Genomic DNA, 21628 nt, shown 5'->3' on the forward strand with positions numbered 1-21628 from the left:
CAAACGCATCTGTCCCTTTCTCTGTGACGTCAGCACACAAAATACACTTAGAACCTGATTCGTAACATTATGACAGGAATTACTATTATTATAATTTTATTATTCCGGTTTTTATTAATAATTTATTTGTTTTGTTATGTGTAATTGCCATTTGTAATAGAACCAGCAGTATTTATTAAGGATTTACTGTAGGTTTTTGGGCTGTGAAACGTATTAATCGTATTATAATGTATACTTTTGGGAAAATCCTGCTCAACATACGACCATTTCCACTTACAAACACGGTCTTGGAACAAATTAACTTCGTATGTAGAGGTATCACTGTATAAACCTACAAGTAGGAATTGTTGAACCTTTTGCCATATTAATGGGAGGTAGTTACAGTCATGTCCAAAACTATGAACATTTTACAACAAAAATAATCTTTAATTGCTAGCGCACCGGAAATATACAAAGCAATGTAGAAGTTGCATTTCCGCAATGCAAGGTTAGCTGTCCACTTCTTGACTAAGTGTCTTGGGTGTAGAGCACCTAAGCACATCTTAAATAGCAAAAACAATTAATACATTAAAAAATACAAAGGATACACAACAAAGACAAATGTACATGAGGATGTGCGTGAATAAGGGAAAGCACAAAAAGTGGATGGGAGTGAGGGTGGAGCTGTGTAATTTCCAGAACTCATTTCACATATACACATGTATCACATAAACTTCCAGTGTTTGCCTTATTCTCATGTCTCATTTGACAAGTGTGTGAGGTGATTCATGTAGACTTGGCCTTCTATAGAAGGATAACAAAACAAAAGGCATATCCTTGCACGTCCAGATGATGGCAATCAACATTTTAACATTATGTTACAGTATATGCTATTATTTCATTTTAACACTTATGGGATTTTCCCCCCCTTCAATTCAACAGACATTTCCCATTGAGTAAAGGATTTCGGTATTCATAGTTTTCTGAAAATTGTCTCTGGTGGTGTGCCGTAAGATTCTTTTCATCAAAATTGGTGCCTCTGCCAAAACTGGGAAACTCTGGTCCATGGTGTCATCTTTAAAGATGTAATTTTCCATGTACCAGATTTGGCTCAGTTAGTTGTGAAGGTTGTTCAGTGTCAGAACAGTTGTTGGTTGGAATCCTGGCTCCGACTGTCAAAGTGTCCTCGGGCAAGCCGCTGCACCTAAAATTGCCCTTTATGGCAGCAGTTGGCGAAAAATGGATGTGAATGTATGAAGGGGTGAATGTGAGCGTCTACAAAGTGCTTTAGACATCATGAAGGTGTATTAACACGTTTTAGAAACAATTAATTTTACTATGTGGCATAGACTTTATAATATATTGACGGGACACGGCGTGCGGCCAATTAAGCCAATAGAGCTGAGTGAGTAAAAACACAAAGAGCTTTTTACGTTGAAATTTTTTGTGAATAAATGCTTAAATCCCTAAATGCTTTTTAGATATGGATGTAAAACAGTTCAATTCTTGGTTAAAAGCAAAAAACGGGCAGTTAGCATTTATTTCACGTAAATATGTCAAATGTGCTGCTAGTCTTTAAGCCACTGTGGAGCCGCCTTATCACCACAAAGAGCTTTTTACGTTGAAAATTCTTGTGAATGAATGCTTAAATCCCTAAATTCTTTATAGATATGGACGTAAAACACCTACGATTCTTGGTTGAAAGCAAAAAAAAAAAAAGACCGGACAGTTAGCATTTATTTTACGTAAATATGTCGAAGTACGATGCTAGTCTGTTGGTGATAGATATGGATATAAAACAGTCTCGATTCTTGGTTAAAAGCAAACAAACAGGCAGTTAGTATTTATTTTACGTAAATATTGCGAATTATGACGCCAATGCCATACCGGTTCATTTCTCCCACTGATTTTTTTCACGTTTCAAAATGCATGCGTGGTACGAAAAATATAATAATTACTTTAAACCTCAAACAAATCAATACTGATACATTCCTTCCTGTTTGTATGAGGTATAGCTTTCGTACTTTTTCAACCGAATTTCGGCGTTGGGTCGGTGTGAGTTTGAGAATAACTGTGACCGACTTCTGGGGAAGTGTCCCGTCAATATCGTTTCTCAGGCCTTGTTCAGACTGGCACCCAAAATCAGATTTTTAGCCCATCCAGATTGAAACTGGATGGCTCTTTCGTAGTCTGATCAGTCACAAACAGTGTTGTTTTTGTCAACAATGACACTAACTAAAATATTTTGTCGACAAACCATTTTTTTCATGTCGATGACAAGCTAAAAATGTGGCTTGGAAGACTAGAACAGAACAAGACAAATGCCAGGATTGGAATCGGATATGCCTCCAGTCTGAACGCAACGGTCCGATTCCTTCAATCAGGCAAATGTGACATAAAAATGCCCCACTCCAATGAACACAGCTGCATCATACAGCAATTCACCAATACCTACAGTGGTATGATAAAGTATCTGAACCTTTTGGAATTTCTCACATTTCTGCATAAAATCACCATCAAATGTGATCGGATCTTTGTTAGAATCACACAGATGAAAAAAAGGGGCTGCTTTAGCTAACACCATCCAAACATTTATAGGTTTTCATATTTTAATGAGGATAGCATGCAAACAATGACAGAAGGGGGACAATTAAGTAAGTGAACCCTCTGCCTATGGCAGTACTTCTCAAATAGTGGGGCAAGCCCCCCCAGGGGGGCGCAGAGCGATGCCAGGGGTGGCGCATGTGACCTTAGGGAATATGATTTTTTTTTTTTTTTTTGGCCGTACTAGAATAAAGTGTACTTGCACATCAACTCAGTGGATGGCAGTGTCACACTCATTTTCAGAGTGCGCGCACTATTTTTGAACTAAGCAAGGGCACACAGACAAGAGATATGAAGAGCTGTGCGCCGTTTTCGAAAGCCGTTTTCCGGCCGGATGCACGCAGCGACTCACTGTCTTCTCCGGTTCTCACGTGTCCGCCCGAGAAGTGCCATTTTCCGCTTGGGATCGTCACGACGACCGCCTTCACCTACGGTTCTCCCTCGGCCACCGAGAATGCGTTTTTTTCGGGCCATTTGCCTTTTGGCTTTGACTTCAAATACAGTGGGAGATGAGGAAAGACCACTGTTTACTGTGTCTAAGAATGATTATAGCGGACATCCGGAAGCCAACTAAGACGCCACTTAAAGACATTATTAGACCCCAATCTCATTGATAAGCCGCTTGTTTTTCAGTGAAAACGTGCCGAATATTTCCAACAATCGTCCTGCTTTGTCAGTGTTATATCAGTAAACCAGTGAGCACTGTTAGCATGCTCAGTGCAAAATATTCCCACACCATTGCAAAGGAGGTGATACTGTGAGCAGCAAAAATAAAAACTGTCCTTCTGTCCAAAGACAGTTTTTTTTTCTTCTATTCAGTTTTGTTTTTTGGTAAAAAATTTTGGCATATTTTCCCCATGAGTTAATGTTTCTAATCAATTTGAATTTGTTATTATTTACTGATTTTATTACATTTTATTTTTCAGTATCAAATGGTCAAAAATGTACCTTGAGTATATTTTTACAGTTTGGATGTGACTGTTTTTTTAAATTCAGGCAAACTGATGGGGTATCTATGTCACTTTTTTTTTTTTTAATAGCAAAAAAAAAAGGACACAATGTTAGACAGAGGCGTACTTATAATAGTAATTTTATGGACAAATGATACTATTTACAGTGGCGGCAGAGTTTTTTTGGGGGCGGGGGCGCGAAACATTTACATCTTCCTTGGGGGGGGCGTAACAGAAAATAATTGAGAAACACCGGCCTAAGGAGACCTAGAGAGCAAATTAAACCAATTTTTACCAAACAATTTAAGTCAGGTGTCTACCCATTCACTGATGAGTGACACACACACCGGGTAAGAATTGTCTTTATGAGAAGCATTGTCTGATGTACATCATGGCTCTGTCAAAAGAGCTGTCTGAAGACCTGCGATCAAGGATTGCTGATTTGTATAAAGCTGGGAAAGGATACAAAACCATCTTTAAAAGTCTGGATTTTCATCAATTGACAGTCAGAGAGAAACAGAGAGTTTGGGGACTGTTGCTTTTCTCCCAAGGAGTGCCCGTCCAACAAAGATGACGCCAAGAGTTCAGCGCAGAATACTCAGAGAGGTAAAAAACAACCTTAGACAGTCTGCTATAGACTTGCAGAAATCACTAGCACATATCTCTGTGCACACATCAACTATATGTAAAACTATGGCCAAGAATGTTGTTCATGGGAGGACTCCACGGAGCAAGCCACTGCTGTCTAAAAAAACATTGTTGCATGTTTAATGTTCGCAAAAAGGCACTTGGACACTCCACAGATGTTTTGGCTAGATATTTTGTGGACTGATGAAACCGCAGTTGAATTGTTTGGGAGTAAGACACAACGTCATGTGTGGAGGAAAAATGGAACAGTTCACCAACATTAACACCACATCCCTACTGGGACGCATGGTTGAGGGAGCATCATGACTTGGGGCTGTTTTGCTGCTTCAGGGCCTGGACAACTTGAAATCATTAATGGAAGATTGAATTCAAAGGTTTATGAGGATGTTTTGCAGGAAAACCTCCGACCGTCTGTCCGACAGTTGAAGTTAAAAAGAGGATGGATGGTGCAACAAGACAATAATCCAAAACATAGAAGTAAATCAACTCCAGAATGGTTTCAGAAGAATAAAATATACCTTCTGGAGTGTTCAAGTCAATGTCCAGACTTGAACCCCATTGAGATGCTGTGGCATGACCTAAGGACAGCGATTCATGCTAGACTACAACTACAGCAGTTTTGTAGAAAAGAATGGGACAAGATTAGTCAGGGACAAGATGTGCCAGACTGATCTGCAGCTACAGGAAGCGTCTGGTTGAAGTTATTGCTGCCAAAGGGGCGGCCACAAAATATTAAACACGATGGTTCACTCACTTATTTTCCCCCTTTTGTCATTGTTTGCATACTATCCTCATTAAAATATGAAAACCTATAAATGTTTGGGGGGTTTTAGTTAAACCAGACAGTTTTTTTCATCAATGTGATTTTGACAAAGATCACATTTGATGGTGATTTAATGCAAAAATGTGAGAAATTCCAAAAGGTTCAGATACTCTTTCATACCACTGTAACTAATGTGACCTATAATTGTGGCATTTAATATTTTTCTGTGAAAAAAAAAAAAATAATACTCATGCAACCTCACTGCCCATTTCTATAAATATGTATATAAGTCATTTCACTTTTGTCAACGTAGTTCAAAACAAACAAAAACAACAAAAAATACTAAGACTTTCTTATTGTTCCAGCCTTTCGTTCAGATTTTTACATTAAGTGAAAAAAATGCCCAATCCTAACTCTGTTAGCACCAAAATAACTCCACTGTTTCACTTCCAGGGGAACAGGCTTGATTGAATATGACAGTTTGAATCTTGAAATCTGATAGCCAGCAGGGGCTGATGCTTGGAAAGCCAAGCATGGCACCACAAACTAAAGGCACACTTTTAACTTGGACTAATGTTCATCATCCAACTATTCACACATGAGCCAGATTTGCTGTCTGTTCAACAGCATGGAAAGAAAATACAAGGCACATAATGTCAAAGTCTTTCTGAAATAATGATATTTGATATGTATTTGTAGTGGCCTTTTGGAATGAGGTTTATTTGTTGAGTACCTCTAATCTTGATTATACGACACTGCACTGACTGACTGTGTGTGAAAATAGAAGAGATAGCATGGTTGGAACTGGTGTGTGTGTGTGTCATTGTGTGAAGTTGTGCTAGCTGAGTTTCTAACTGCACTTGCAGGATTTGACCTTCATATTGGAGAGGTGTTCTATTTTCGGCACCTTGCCGATATAGTAGAGGATGGTGAGGGGTTCCAGATCCTGGGACACACAGCAGGGTGACGCTGATGCATCGGGGTTAATGGTGTTGTAAAGTCCTAACACCTGGACACGAAACAATAACAATGAAATAACCATGCAGATTATTGTTAATGTGAGTTTCTTGCTAACCCACACTCGCAATTCATAGACTGAATAAACTATGGCTCTTTCTTCAGCCAATAGTACCTTGGCATGTTGTGTGTCAGCACTCCATAGATAAGGACAGGCTCCAGCGCAGAAGTTGGCATCATAGCCCTTTGGTTCGTGAATCCACCTCCAGCCAAGGTCTTTCTTAAAGTCAATGTAGAGGGTCCTTAAGCAGCAGTTGTCTTGAACGTTTCTATCATTTATTAAGGGGAAAAAAAGGTTATCAGAACCATAGACTTCATAATGGTATTGACTGGTCAGATCGCTCATGCACTGCGCCTTGCCTTCAAGTAGGGGGCCGCCACCATCAAGAGGAGCTATTCAAAACACGCACGCAGCGATCTAATGGCGGATTTCTGTTGAAAAAGTACGAAAGCTGTATCGCATACAAACAGGGAGGATTGTCTCAGGAGTGATTTGTTCGAGGATTGAAGGTAACTATTATATTTTTCGTACCATGCATGCATTTTGAAACGTTGTGAAAAAAAATCAATGGGAGAAATTAGCCGCTACTGCTTTGGCATCATAGTTTGCAATATTTACGTAAAATAACTGCTAACTGTTTTTTTTTGCTTTTAACCAAGAATCGAGACTGTTTTAAGTTCATATCTATAAAGAATTCGGGGATTTAATCAATTATTCACAAGAATTTTCACCGCAAAAGCTCTGTTTGCATAAAGCGGTCGCTAGCTACATTCACTAACAGACTAGCATTGTACATATATATACATATGTACATATTTACGTAAAATAAATGCTAACTGCACGTTTTTTTTTTTTTTTTTTTTTTTTTTTTTTGGCTTTTAACCAAGAATCGAGACTGTTCTACATCCATATCTATAAAGAATTCGGGGATTTAAGCATTTATTCACAAAAATTTTCACCAGAAAAGCTGTTTACATAAGGCGGCCGCTAGCTATATTCACTAACAGAGTAGCATTGTACTTCGACATATTTATGTAAAATAAATGCTAACTGCACGTTGTTGTTTTTTTCTTTCAACCAATAATTGAGACTGTTTTACTTCCATATCTATAAAGAATTTGGGAATTTAAGCATTTATTCACAATAATTTTCACCGGAAAACTCTCTGTTTACATAAGGCGGCCGGTAGCTACTTTTACTAACAGACTAGCATTGTACTTTGACATATTTACGCAAAATAAATGCTAACTGCACTTTTTTTGTTGTTGTTGCTATTAACCAATAATCGAGACTTTTACGTCCACATCTACAAAGAATTCAGGGATTTAAGCATTTTCACATGAATTTTCAACGAAAAAAAGCTCTGTCTGTGATTCCACCCGGTCAGCTTTGACGGCCTCGCCAACAATGCAGGGCCCTATTTATCGGCCCCGTGTCCTGTCTATACATTATGAAGTCTATGATCAGTACTTCTCAAATAGTGGGGCAATGTCGATTGAGGATCTTTTGTTGCTTTGTACCTAGAACAATAAGCTGCATCCAAGGCTCTCTTTGTTCGATGCGATTTGTGGTAAAATGGAGACTCCAAACGATATGAAGGCAGCAGCATGATTAGAAGGTGTGGAGCCCGAGTACTGTGGCGCAGTCGCTTGAATACTTTTAGATCATCGCTGTTGATGAAGCTGTCATCAATACCTAGAGAAGAGCAGCAGATTGTAAAGTCAGTGTGGTCACAAATTACATCTCAAGACCATGGTCAGTACACAAATCAATGCCCCCCATTTTATAAAAAGGACAACCGCCTGGAGTGCTAGATGTTTCACAGGATTTTGACTGATCTTTCATGGTCCACAGAATACTGTGAATTGTTCTATTTGTAATACTATTGTACCTTATGTATATATATATATATATATAAATATATATATATATAATTTTTTTTTTTTTTTAAATGAACAGCAATTGAACATGTTTTACACGATTGAGTATTAGGGCCAAAAAAAGGAAAAAATGCAACTACGAAATTAAATTACTATTAAAACAAGAAGAAAGTTGTGTAATGTAGTAGAATAGGCATGTGCCAGTATGAGATTCTGACGGTATGATAACCTTAAGAAAAAAAATAGGACTATGAGATTAAAGTAAAAGTATCAGTACAATAATGAAGTCATACTACTAGTATGACAGAAAAAGTACTATTGATAAAAGAAAAAAAGAGTCCTTATTACTTACTAGACATGTGCCGATTACTGGTTTCAAGGTATACCGTGGTATTAAAACATCAACGTTTCAAAACTGCAAAAATTTTCCGTCATACCGTCCTACTGTATTGCTATTTTTATGTCCCAAAAATGCTGGGAGAAGTCCCTCGCTTGCAGCTGCAGGGCTCAACCCTCCCCCACCGGTTGTTGCTCAGTGTCAGTGTAGCTGTGCTACACGATGGCTGGAGGTGAAACTCCTGAACTTTTTTCCCCTATCAGAGAAAAAGAAACCGCTACTATGGGAATACGTCGGCTATAGAAACGTTACAGACGGCCGTCGCTGAGTAGAGGAGGGCCAACCGACATGTACTTTAAGACATGTTTTTGGAGGGTGGCTGTCGAGGAAGCAATACCTTCAATATGATTCCGCATTTATACAAAATTAAAGGTTGGTAAACACTGTCATGAAAGTTTCCCACCAGCTACGAGAATTAACTCAAGCGTGTTTAGTGTGTCCAGAAGTGGTAAAACATGGTATTTTTTTCTCTCTATCAACTGTCTGTTTTGAGAAAGAGAGACACGAGTCATACACACGTGGTTTTTATGGAAAATAATTTAATTATTTTTGTTCTAATGGTAATAATGTTGAGCTGTGATATATATATATATATATATATATATATATATATATATATATATATATATATATATATATATATATATATACACACACACACACACACCATAATTTCCCGAATATAACATTTTACATATACATATTATATATACTATATATATATATATATATATATATATATATACACACAAACCGATTTTTTTTTTATTGACACGGCCACGTTGTGTTGAAGAAACGTATGCGCCGACCATTACGGTACGTGACGTCACCATTTTGTTTCGGTAATACTTCACTCTGATCGGCTGAATGATTTCGTCTGTGTTAAATTCTGCTTTTTTCACTCTTCATAAAGCACAGAATTTAGTTTCTTGAACTCATTTGAGTCAACGTTTATTGCAGCTCTGATACTCGGACCATAACAAACATAACAACACAGACTTCCTGTGTGTGTCCGTCAACTATATCTGTCCCCCGGGAAACTCAAACCCAAATAACAATAGTTCCTATTGTTACTGTCGTGTCGACAGTGATGAGCTCTCTCGGATTTCCGACTTACGTTCTCACTTTCATTTTACCGTATCAATCCATGGAAGAAACATTTATTCATCATGATGAAACGAGCAAGTTATACAGCAGCCTTTAAAAGAAAAGTCACATCTGTTTTGTTTTCTCCTAGATTCTGGTAAGTTGGAGAAGTTGTCAAATCATATTATTAACGAAAATATTGTCAGTTTTTGGTAATGTTTTGAACCACCAATATACTATGCATGTGCTGTGTTTCACCAGTCAGTAAAATGACATTTCTGTATCTGTACACGAGCTCTGTTTTCTTGTATTCTTCTATTTATTGGAGCTAAAATTAGGGTGTGTGTTATAAACGGGTACAATAATTTCCCCTAGATTTCACAAGTAAATTTGGGGTGCGCATTATACACGGGTGACCCTTGTATTCGGGAAATTATGGTATTTTATTTTTTTTTAACTTAACATTATACTTATGTTCCAATTTGTTTTGAAAAATAAAAATCCTGTTCAATGGAAAAACGTTTTTTTTTTTTTTTTACACCCAGATATCTCAAAGTAACACATTTTAGAGCTGTAACTGCAATACCGTGACACAGTGAAATTTTGGCTTGAAGTTATCATACTGTCAGAATATCGTACCGGCACATGCCTATTACTAACTAATAATTCTGATTTTAAACAAAGCCTCACGATATGCACTATATACAGTGCCTTGCAAAAGTATTCGGCCCCCTTGAACCTTGCAACCTTTCGCCACATTTCAGGCTTCAAACATAAAGATATAAAATTTTAATTTTTTGTCAAGAATCAACAACAAGTGGGACACAATCGTGAAGTGGAACAAAATTTATTGGCTAATTTAAACTTTTTTAACAAATAAAAAACTGAAAAGTGGGGCGTGCAATATTATTCGGCCCCCTTGCGTTAATACTTTGTAGCGCCACCTTTTGCTCCAATTACAGCTGCAAGTCGCTTGGGGTATGTTTCTATCAGTTTTGCACATCGAGAGACTGACATTCTTGCCCATTCTTCCTTGCAAAACAGCTCGAGCTCAGTGAGGTTGGATGGAGAGTGTTTGTGAACAGCAGTCTTCAGCTCTTTCCACAGATTCTCGATTGGATTCAGGTCTGGACTTTGACTTGGCCATTCTAACACCTGGATACGTTTATTTTTTAACCATTCCATTGTAGATTTGGCTTTATGTTTTGGATCATTGTCCTGTTGGAAGATAAATCTCCGTCCCAGTCTCAGGTCTTGTGCAGATACCAACAGGTTTTCTTCCAGAATGTTCCTGTATTTGGCTGCATCCATCTTCCCGTCAATTTTAACCATCTTCCCTGTCCCTGCTGAAGAAAAGCAGGCCCAAACCATGATGCCACCACCATGTTTGACAGTGGGGATGGTGTGTTCAGGGTGATGAGCTGTGTTGCTTTTACGCCAAACATATCGTTTTGCATTGTGGCCAAAAAGTTAAATTTTGGTTTCATCTGACCAGAGCACCTTCTTTCACATGTTTGGTGTGTCTCCCAGGTGGCTTGTGGCAAACTTTAGACGAGACTTTATGGATATCTTTGAGAAATGGCTTTCTTCTTGCCACTCTTCCATAAAGGCCAGATTTGTGCAGTGTATGACTGATTGTTGTCCTATGGACAGACTCTCCCACCTCAGCTGTAGATCTCTGCAGTTCATCCAGAGTGATCATGGGCCTCTTGGCTGCATCTCTGATCAGTTTTCTCCTTGTTTGAGAAGAAAGTTTGGAAGGACGACCGGGTCTTGGTAGATTTGCAGTGGTCTGATGCTCCTTCCATTTCAATATGATGGCTTGCACAGTGCTCCTTGAGATGTTTAAAGCTTGGGAAATCTTTTTGTAATCAAATCCGGCTTTGAACTTCTCCACAACAGTATCTCGGACCTGCCTGGTGTGTTCCTTGGTTTTCATAATGCTCTCTGCACTTTAAACAGAACCCTGAGACTATCACAGAGCAGGTGCATTTATACAGAGACTTGATTACAAACAGGTGGATTCTATTTATCATCATCGGTCATTTAGGACAACGTTGGATCATTCAGAGATCCTCACTGAACTTCTGGAGTGAGTTTGCTGCACTGAAAGTAAAGGGGCCGAATAATATTGCACGCCCCACTTTTCAGTTTTTTATTTGTTAAAAAAGTTTAAATTATCCAATAAATGTTCCACTTCACGATTGTGTCCCACTTGTTGTTGATTCTTGACAAAAAAATTAAATTTCATATCTTTGTGTTTGAAGCCTGAAATGTGGCGAAAGGTTGCAAGATTCAAGGGGGCCGAATACTTTTGCAAGGCACTGTATATATTTTTTCTATTTTTGGCCTTAATACTCATACTAATAGTATGACTTATTTTCTCGTACTGATCATACAACTATAATTTTGTAGTCCTACTTTTTTCCCTATTTTTGGCCCTAATACTCATAGTTTTATGATGCCCACACGCAAATTTGAAAAAATAAAATAAAATAAACTGAATTAGCTTTTTGTGGAAAAAAATTATTGAGTGACTTTTATGACAGCACTATCATCTGTAGAGTAGTTCCATTCTAGTATAGCACAGTTTGATGGTCATTTGAGAGCAAAATATTCATGTATTTAGTGATACATACATATTATGTGAGTGACGTTAACTCCCTTGAATTTTTTCCTCTAAATGGGTAACTTAAGGGTTTCAGTTGGAGTACATTTATAATAAGTGTATTATTCTGCTATCACACTGTCATCTTATCATAGACTGTAACATGTGTGTAGCAAATTAGCTACGGTAAGTGGCCTAATCTGAAACCTAAAATTGTGCATCACTGATTTCGAGTGGCTATTTTGTATCACTAGGAAGATAATGGATGGATGGATGGAATCTTGAAATAAAAAAATCCTGCACCCATCCCTTAAATTGGCACTTAATATTGGGATTCTAAAGGACGATTGAACACGTCTGTATTTAAGAAGCTTTCAGACAAATAACCTGCAAACCGTGCTTCCAGCTCCTCACTCTTGTTGGGAATGATGTAGTTATTTGATGGAACAAAAGTACAGCATGGGCAATGAAGGCTGAGCTTGAAGCCACTGTTTCTGTCTGAGGGGAGAAAAATATCATGTTAATGTCTGTAAGTGTTCTACATCCAGTAATGAATGGGTATTGGGTTTCACTCACCTCTGTGGTTCATCCATTCACTCACTGCCTCTGTTACATCAAAGGTCAGCCACTCGCCCTCTGTTTGCGTTCGTACCACTCTGCTGTCAATGTATCTTTGAGTTGGCGATGTCAGGGCTTTGTGTGCTAAAATCTAAGCACAATAGAGAGGTTTGATATCAAATCTAAGACCGGTGGTAGGTAGAGTCATAGACTTAATAATGGTATTGACGGGTCAGATCGGTCATGCACTGCGCCTCGCCTTCAAGTAGGGGGCCGCCCACATCAAGAGGAGCTACTTACAAACACACGCAAGCAGCGATATGATGCTGGGTTACTGTTGAAAAAGTATGAAAGCTGTACCGCATACAAAACAGAAAGGATTGTCTCAGGAATGATTTGTTCGAGGATTCAAGGTAATTATTATATTTTTCGTACCATGCATGCATTTTGAAATGTGAAAAAAACATCAATGGGAGAAATAAGCTGCTACTGCATTGGGATCATAGTTTGCAATATTTACGTAAAATAAATGCTAACTGCACGTCTTTTTTTTTTGCTTTTGACCAAGAATCGAGACCGTTTTACATCCATATCTATAAAGAATTCAGGGATTTAAGCATTTATTCACAATAATTTTCACCGGAAAAGCTCTGATTACATAAGGCGGCCGCTGGCTACATTCACTAACAGACTAGCATTGTACTTCGACATATTTACGTATGATAACTGCTAACTGAACGTTTTTTTTTTCTTTTAACCAATAATTGAGACTGTTTTACGTCCATATCTATAAAGAATTTGGGAATTTAAGCATTTATTCACAATAATTTTCACCGGAAAACTCTGTTTACATAAAGCAGCCTATAGCTACATTCACTGGCAGACTAGCATTGAACTTCGACATATTTATGTATAATAAATGCTAAATGAACGTTTTTTTTGTTCTTTTGACCAAGAATCGAGACTGTTTTACGTCCATATCTATAAAGAATTCAGGGAAATAAGCATTTATTCACAAGAACTTTCAACGGGAAAGCTCTGGTTACATAAAGCAGCCTCTAGCTACATTCACTAACAGACTAGCATTGTACTTCGACAAATTTACGTAAAATAAATGCCAACTGCACGTTTTTTTTTTTTTTGCTTTTAACCAAGAATCGAGACTGCTTTACGCCCATATCTATAGAGAATTCAGGGATTTAACTATTTATTCACAAGAATTTTAACGGAAAATGCACTTTGTTTATGACATGGCGGCCGCTAACTTGATTACTGACAAGCATCATAGTTCGCAATATTTACATAAAATAAATGCTAACTGGCCAGTTTTTTGCTTTTAACTAAGAATCAAGACTGTTTTACGTCTATATCTATAAAGAATTACGGGATTTCAGAATTTATTTACAAGACATTTCACCGGAAAATGCACTTTGTGATATCGCGGCCGCTAACTTGATTACTGACAAGCATTATTGTTCACAATATTTACGTAAAATAAATGCTAACTGGCCAGTTATTTGCTTTTAACCAAGAATCAAGACTGCTTTTCGTCCATATCTATAAAGAATTCAGGGATTTAGGCATTTATTCACAAGCATTTTCAACGGAAAAAGCTCTTTGTTTTACATACTGTAGCCGCTAATTTGCTTACTAACATCATAGTTCGCAATATTCACGTAAAATAAATGCTTATTGCACGTTTTTTTTTTTTTTTTTTTGCTTTTAACTAGGGCTGTCAAAATTATCGCGTTAACGGTTGTTAATTAATTTTTTAAATTAATCACGTTAAAATATTTGACGCAATTAACGCAGATGCCCCGTCAGACAGATTTAAATTACAGTACACTGAAATGCTCACTTGTTAATTGTTTTATGGAGTTTTGCCGCCCTCTGCTGGCGCTTGGGTGCGACTGATTTTATAGGCTTCAGCACCCATGAGCATTGTGTAAGTAATTATTGACATCAACAATGGCGGGCTACTAGTTTATTTTTTGATTGAAAATTTTACACATTTTATTAAAACGAAAAGATTAAGAGGGGTTTTAATATAAAATTTCTATAACTTGTAGTTCTTAAAAGAAAAATGTTAGTACAAGTCTTTCTAGCCATGGATCGCTTTAACAGAATGTTAATAATGTTAATGCCATCTTGTTGATTTATTGTTATAATAAACAAATACAATGTTAAATGTATATATCCATCTTGTGTCTTATCTTTCCATTCCAACAATAATTTACAGAAAAATATGGCATATTTTATAGATGGTTTGAATTGCGATTAATTACGATTAATTAATTTGTAAGCTGTAATTAACTCGATTAAAAATTTTAATCGTTTGACAGCCCTACTTTTAACCAAGAAGTGAAACTGTTTTACGTCCATATCTATAGAGAATTCAGGGATTTAAGCATTTATTCACAAGAATTTTCAACGGAAAAAGCTCTTTGTGATATGGCGGCCACTAACTTGCTTACCGACTAGCGTCATAGTTCTCAATATTTACGTAAAATAAATACTAACTGGCTAGTTTTTTTGCTTCTAACCAAGAATCGAGACTGTTTTACGTCCATATCTATAAACAATTCAGGGATTTAAGCATTTATTCACAAGAATTTTCAACGGAAAAAGCTCTTTGTCTGGAATTCCACTCGGTCAGCTTTGACGGAGATAGGATCGGCCCCGCACCCCGTCAACACATTATGAAGTCTATGCGTGTAGTTTGTCAGACTGCATCTTAAGATTTGCCTGTCAATGCAAATTTAACCACATGTAGCTCCTCGATCAAGACTGATGGATGGTGCAGCAGTGACTCACTCTAGATTTGCTTGATTTGAAACTGAGCCCATTGTGTCAATTTTGGATGAGGATTAAATTATATTAATACATGCTTTTCCTTTATCCGTCTGTCTGTCCGTCTATCCGTTTATCTGTACATCTTGGAGACAACCCCAATATATTCATCACAACCAAGTCTTTCAAAGCAATTCAGGGGCTCATATTTTCAAACATGTCTAGAGTAAGTGGTGTGTTTACTTAAGAACTGACTCTGTGTGTATGTGCATGTGATAAATGTGCATAAGGTGCATGTTATCAGGTCTCCCTCATTGTACCGGCCTGTCCCTTCCTCCTTCATACATTTACAAGAACTGTGTTTTCATGAGAGGCTCTCTTTTTGGAGCTGTGTTTAGCCCAGCTGTCATCCCCCTGTCTGGATATAAACATATAGCGTGGAAAGCGTCTGGTGCAGACAAGTTGACCAACAGCCAGCTCTGTTTGACTCCAGAACCACATCCCGAATCGAAATTGTTCAGTTTTGTAACTAATTATTAACTGATTGGCACCGACAATGATGGACGAACCAGATCAGCTCTGACAATGAACTGTTTTTACATTGACCACAGTAACTTTGAAATCAACAACCTTCCCAATACTGAAACTGCTTTTTTTGCTGCTATATACGATCTGAATAGCAGCAAACATCAAGCTGGATGCAAGCACTGGTTTTAGTATATCGCGGAGAAAAAGGTTTCACGCTATAAGGTGCACCAAAAAGCCTCCGATTTTCTCAAAAGCCGACAGTGCGCCTTATAATTCGATGCGGCATATACAGGTCCATCACAAAAAATTAGCATATTGTGATAAAGTTCATTATTTTCTGTAATGTACTGATAAACATTAGACTTTCATATATTTTAGATTCATTACAAACAACTGAAGTAGTTCAAGGCTTTTATTGTTTTAACACTGATGATTTTGGCAAAAAAGTCAAGGAAACCCAAAAATCATTATCTAAAAAAATTAGCATATCATGAAACGGTACTCTAAAGAAGCTACTAACCTAATCAACAAATTAACTCAAAACCCCTTCGGAAGATTCCTGAGGCTCTTAAAAACTCCCAGCCTGGTTCATTACTCAAAACCACAATCATGGGCAAGACTGCCGACCTGACTGCTCTCCAGAAGGTCATCATTGAAACCCTCAAGCAAGAGGCTAAGACACAGAAAGAAATTTCTGAGCGAATAGGCTGTTCTCAGAGTGCACGTCGCTGCACAACCAGAAGAGGTGACCCCACTCTGAGAAAGATTGTGGAGAAGGGCCAATTTCAGACCTTTGGGGACCTGTAGAAACAGTGGACTGAGTCTGGAGTACAAACATCCAGAGCCACCATGCACCGGCGTGTGCTGGAAATAGGCTACAGGTGCCGCATTCCCCAGGTCAAGCCACTTTAGTACCTGAAACAGCGGCAGAGGCGCCTGACCTGGGCTTCAGAGAAGCAGCACTGGACTGTTGCTCAGTGGTCCAAAGTACTTTTTTCAGATGAAAGCAAATTTTGCATGTCATTCGGAAATCAAGGTGTCAGAGTTTGGAGGAAGACTGGGGAGAAGGAAATGCCAAAATGCCAAAAGTCCAGTGTCGAGTACCCACAGTCAGTGATGGTCTGGGGTGCCATGTCAGCTGCTGGTGTTGGTCTACTGTGTTTTATCAAGGGCAGGGTCAATGCAGCTAGCTATCAAGAGATTTTGGAGCACTTCAGGCTTCCATCTGCTGAAAAGCTTTATGGAGATGAAGATTTCATTTTTCAGCACGACCTGGCACCTGCTCACAGTGTCAAAACCACTGGTAAATGGTTTACTGACCATGGCATTGCTCAATTTGCCTGCCAACTCTCCTGACCTGAACCTCATAGAGGTTCAGGTCAGGAGAGTCTGTGGGATATTGTGAAGAGGAAAATGAGAGACACCAGACCCAACACTGTGGATGAGCTTAAGGCCGCTATCGAAGCATCCTGGGCCTCCATAACACCTCAGAAGTGCCATAGGCTGATTGCCTCCATGCCACGCCGCAATGAAGCAGTCATTTCTGCAAAAGGATTCCTGACCAAGTATTGAGCTGATAGCTGATATAATTAATTGAAGGTTGACTTTTTTTGTATCAAAAAACACTTTTGTGTATTGGTCGGATGAAATATGCTAATATTTTGAGATCGGGATTTTTGGTTTTTCTTGACTTTTTTTGCCAAAATCATCCATATTAAAGCTATAAAAAAGGCTTGAACTACTTCAGTTGTGTGTAATGAGTCTAAAATATATGAAAGTCTAATGTTTATCAGTACATTACAGAAAATAATGAACTTTATCACAATATGCTATTTTTTTTAAGAAGGACCTGTATATGATTTAATATTGGTTAATCCTGACATGACATTCTCTTTAGCGCAGCTCAATGTAACGGATGCATAACGCAACCTCAACTACTACTACTACTAGTACTGCGCCTTATAATGCAGTGCGCCCTATAAATGAAAACAGTTTTAAAATTAATTGAAGGTGCCCCTTATACTCCTCTGTAGGGTTGGGCATCGAGCATTGATGGGATCCGGGACTAACACTCTGATGCTCCCGGACCCGTTCGAATTGTTAAATTTCGATTCCATGTTCCGATACCCCGATCGAAAAAAAATAGCTGCCAAACACTACGAAGAAGCCACATGAAGCGTGTGTTTGTGCATCGCAACTTGATTTCAACCATGACATGGTGCGGCGGCGCTCAAACGTTTGGCTCAATTTTCCAAAGAAAAATGACCAGTCAGCTCAATGCAACATTTGCAACACAGCAATATCATGCAAAGGTGGCTGCGCCACCAGTCAAGTAAAACAATAAATCATGTCTGTCTTCTGCTGCCCCCGCGACCCGACCCCAGATTAAATGTTAGATGATGGATGGATGGAATAGTACGAGAATAAGTCGTATAGTCGTATTATTACATCGGGCTAATGTAGCTATTAGTGCTGCAGCTATCGAATATTTTAGTAATCGAGTAATCGACTGAAAATCCTATCGATTAATCGAGTAATGGGGTAAAACATATATTTTTTAGGTAAAGCGCAATTATAGATATACATGAGAAAACAAGACATTTCATCTAATATTGAACCATTTTCAGTCAATCAGTGTCGTTATTTTCCATGTACATTGTTGAAAACAGTCAACAATTGCCTCTCAGATGTGACTAGAAGAAAAAAAAAGACCAATTCACTGCTTTCACTCGAAAAACTTTTAGATCTTGTAAAAAAAAAAAAATATATATATATATATATATATATATATATATATACATATAAATATATATATATATATATATATATATATATATATATTATTTCTTACCTAAAAATGCCATTACGCTTGATAACACACATCACTTAAAAGTTAGGTCTGTTTTTCCCCACGTGTTTCAATTGAATTTTCATTTGTGTCAAGCCATTTTTAAGTTCTAGTTAAGTTTTAAGTTAGTCTAAACTGTAAGTCCTGATAGGATTTTGAGTTTTTGCAGTGTTCAAAATAAATGTATTGTAACATATCAGGTTATAATATGGCGGGGATATTTGCATGTGTTCCTGAATGCACCGCGTGACGTGCGGGGGTGAGGGAGGTGAGGGAGAGCGAGAGACGTGCCTTCCTGTTGTTGTCGTTCCGCAAGTTCCCAAAAAAATAATTATTGCAACCTAACGAAGCGGGTGACTCTTTGTCAATGTTACAGTATGATACCTGCTGCATTGGAGCACATTAGGGACCAGTGCTACTTGGTGTTTTATCCAGCAATGACTACTGAGCTAAAATTGACAATTAGCTTTATCATATTTTCATTTTACACCCTCATCACTCTACAACGCTATGTTTTCACAGATTAAATAAAGCCTGTATGTAAGACACGTTAGCCACGCGCAGGACTAACGTTACGTGAGCGAGAAACGTTAATCTTATCTATTAGCGCTGAGAAGTGTACTGCTTTAAGATGGCGGCTGTTTACTGACACCGCTGACTCTGTCATTTCGCATCTAGTTCAACATACATGTGATATCTATGAGACGCATCAGATGCTACCTGCTACCGCCGTAGCATCATGCGGGCTAGTTTTTAGCAACGTTGGCGTACTTTGTACCAGCTGTCGGTTTTTTATATTTTTTTATTGCTTCTTCCTCTACGCACGTGACATCAGCGCGTTGTCCAGCATTAAAAGTAGTCTGGGCAAGACGTGATGCTTAGAGATGGCATAATTAAACGATTCCTCGAGGTGAACAAAATTGCTCGGATCAGTTTTTAAACTCGAGTTACTCGAGTTGCTTGAGTATTCGTTTCAGCTCTAGTAGCTATATAAGCAGCTAGCTACCTACTTTACATAGCGCATTGCTATCTTCGTTAAAATCAACAGTATTAAAAGCTTCTTTTGTTTTAGACTTGGTTTTACAAATAAGGAAGTCCTTATTATTTTGCCTCATCTACATTAAATTATAATCAAATGAAGAATTTATAATAATGCTTGATCGTAGCTCCCAGCTAAGGTACAAGTGCGTAGCGGCTCACAGCTACTTTACCCCTACGTAATATTTGCGACTTTTTCTCGCTTTCTCATATTTGTGCATTCAAGTTTCATCTACACCCAGTGAACATGTGTTTTCCGCTGCAGGAAACACTATCTGACCAGAACGCTTACGTTTACTGCCTGAGAAGGCAGATATGATAATTTTCCTCAATAAAAACAGTTTCTGATTTAAACTTTACCCGCTGCTAATCTGGACTGGGTTTTACAAGTTTTTTGTTTGTTTGTTTGTTTGTTTGTTTGTTTGTTTGTTTGTTTGTTTGATATGTTTGTTTTATATTCTGCGCCAGGTTAGCTCATTAGTGGGAGCTCAATAACATGTAAAAATGCCTGCAGCATAAGACACTCTAAAACATAGGCAAAAGAATATTGTTTTCTACATGAGCTTTTGAAAAATAAACATCTTTGTGAAAGTGCACTCCTGCGGAAAGATCACATTCAAGTTCAAAGACTGATATTTATATACAAGTTAAAAATAGCCTCATGAGAAGTTCATATAATTTAAAAAATCATCGAAAAGTTAAGACATTAATATAAACTGCAATTTTTTTTTACCCTGCCTCTTAAAAGAATCGGAATCGAGCATCGATCGGAACCGGAATCGAAATGTGGACTCGGAACCAGAATCGTTCAATTTCAAACGATGCCCAACCCTACTGAAACTCTCCAAATGCACAGTTGAGTTCCCAAATATAATGATAAATTAGTTTAGATTAGAATAATCGATTATTAAAAAAAAAAAAAAAAAAAAAAAAAGATCGTTAGTTGAAGCCCTGCTGTAGCTGTATTACCTGGTATAGCTCAATGCGTTGCTCAGGTACTCGTGCACTAGGATTTTGAAGACGAAATATTCTTAGCTCAGCTTTCACCAGGTTGGAGGCATTCTTCTCCATGGAGGACACATCAAACATTAGCCGTCTGAAGTACGGGTTGAAGAGTGTGGGAGAAATAACATCTGAAAATACAGGTGACATGATAATTAAGTGTTTGTAGGGTACATATGTTTGTGATAAAAGTAATGGATTAATGGTGAACTCTTTTCCAACACTTTTAACATACTCAAGAAAACCTAGATCACATTTCTGGTGACTTTTGTTAAATGAGCCAAAAACAATGCCAGAACAGAATGGCAGCAACGATGCACAATAGCAGTCCTACAACCCCCCCACAAATACTACTTGGGTGCGTTAGGTTTGATAAATGGTTCTTTCAAACCTGTCATTCTTCTTCCTTTGAAGGGGAGAAAGGTCAGTCCCCACCGCCAATATTATTTCTTTTCAAACTTTCCGGAACGCTTTACATAGCAATCTGGCAGGCAGTTCGGCCTGTACCCCGTGTAATATGTGATGTTGGGCTGAACTTAGAAGGAAATTTTGTTGCACTAGTGTTATGACTGAAGGAATCTGACCTTTTAGCCAGATTGCTGGAATCACACCAGGCGAACCACCGGACCCGCGCTGGCGCAGCCCCAACGACCCGGGCCGGCAAAATTCTACAACCATGGCAAAAGGCCAAACCCCGTGCGTTCACCTTAGTCATAGCCCCTTGTACTGATTCCATTTTAAAAGCTGGAAAAAGGCTTCGAAAGACAAGTTCACAATTTATTCAGGTCGACAGCGGCAAGGAAAAACAGTAACAGACCCAGGCGAGGAGGCAGACTGGTTCCAGGGTCGCCATATCCAAAGTCAATAAAAGTTTCCCGAGAAAAAAATGACTATTAGTTAAACATTCAGTCTTTTTGAAGGCGGACCGTGG

The 21628-nt window shown here is 38.2% G+C and overlaps 1 protein-coding gene across 1 annotated transcript in view; it reads right to left on the reverse strand.

Moving 5' to 3' along the window:
* Window positions 1-2548: 2548 nt before the first annotated feature.
* Window positions 2549-21628, reverse strand: part of tgfb2 (transforming growth factor, beta 2) — a 158117-nt gene continuing 139037 nt past the window's right edge. Inside the window, exons 2-7 of the mRNA XM_057834121.1 lie at window positions 20665-20828; window positions 12510-12642; window positions 12321-12431; window positions 7483-7657; window positions 6077-6230; window positions 2549-5953 (exon numbers count right to left, since the gene is read on the reverse strand). Coding sequence (XP_057690104.1) covers window positions 5795-5953; window positions 6077-6230; window positions 7483-7657; window positions 12321-12431; window positions 12510-12642; window positions 20665-20828 — 896 coding nt within the window. The 3' untranslated portion in view covers window positions 2549-5794. The remainder of the gene's footprint in view (window positions 5954-6076; window positions 6231-7482; window positions 7658-12320; window positions 12432-12509; window positions 12643-20664; window positions 20829-21628) is intronic.

This window comes from Corythoichthys intestinalis, chromosome 4 (assembly GCF_030265065.1).
Source record: "Corythoichthys intestinalis isolate RoL2023-P3 chromosome 4, ASM3026506v1, whole genome shotgun sequence".
NCBI classification, from domain to species: Eukaryota; Metazoa; Chordata; class Actinopteri; order Syngnathiformes; family Syngnathidae; genus Corythoichthys; species Corythoichthys intestinalis.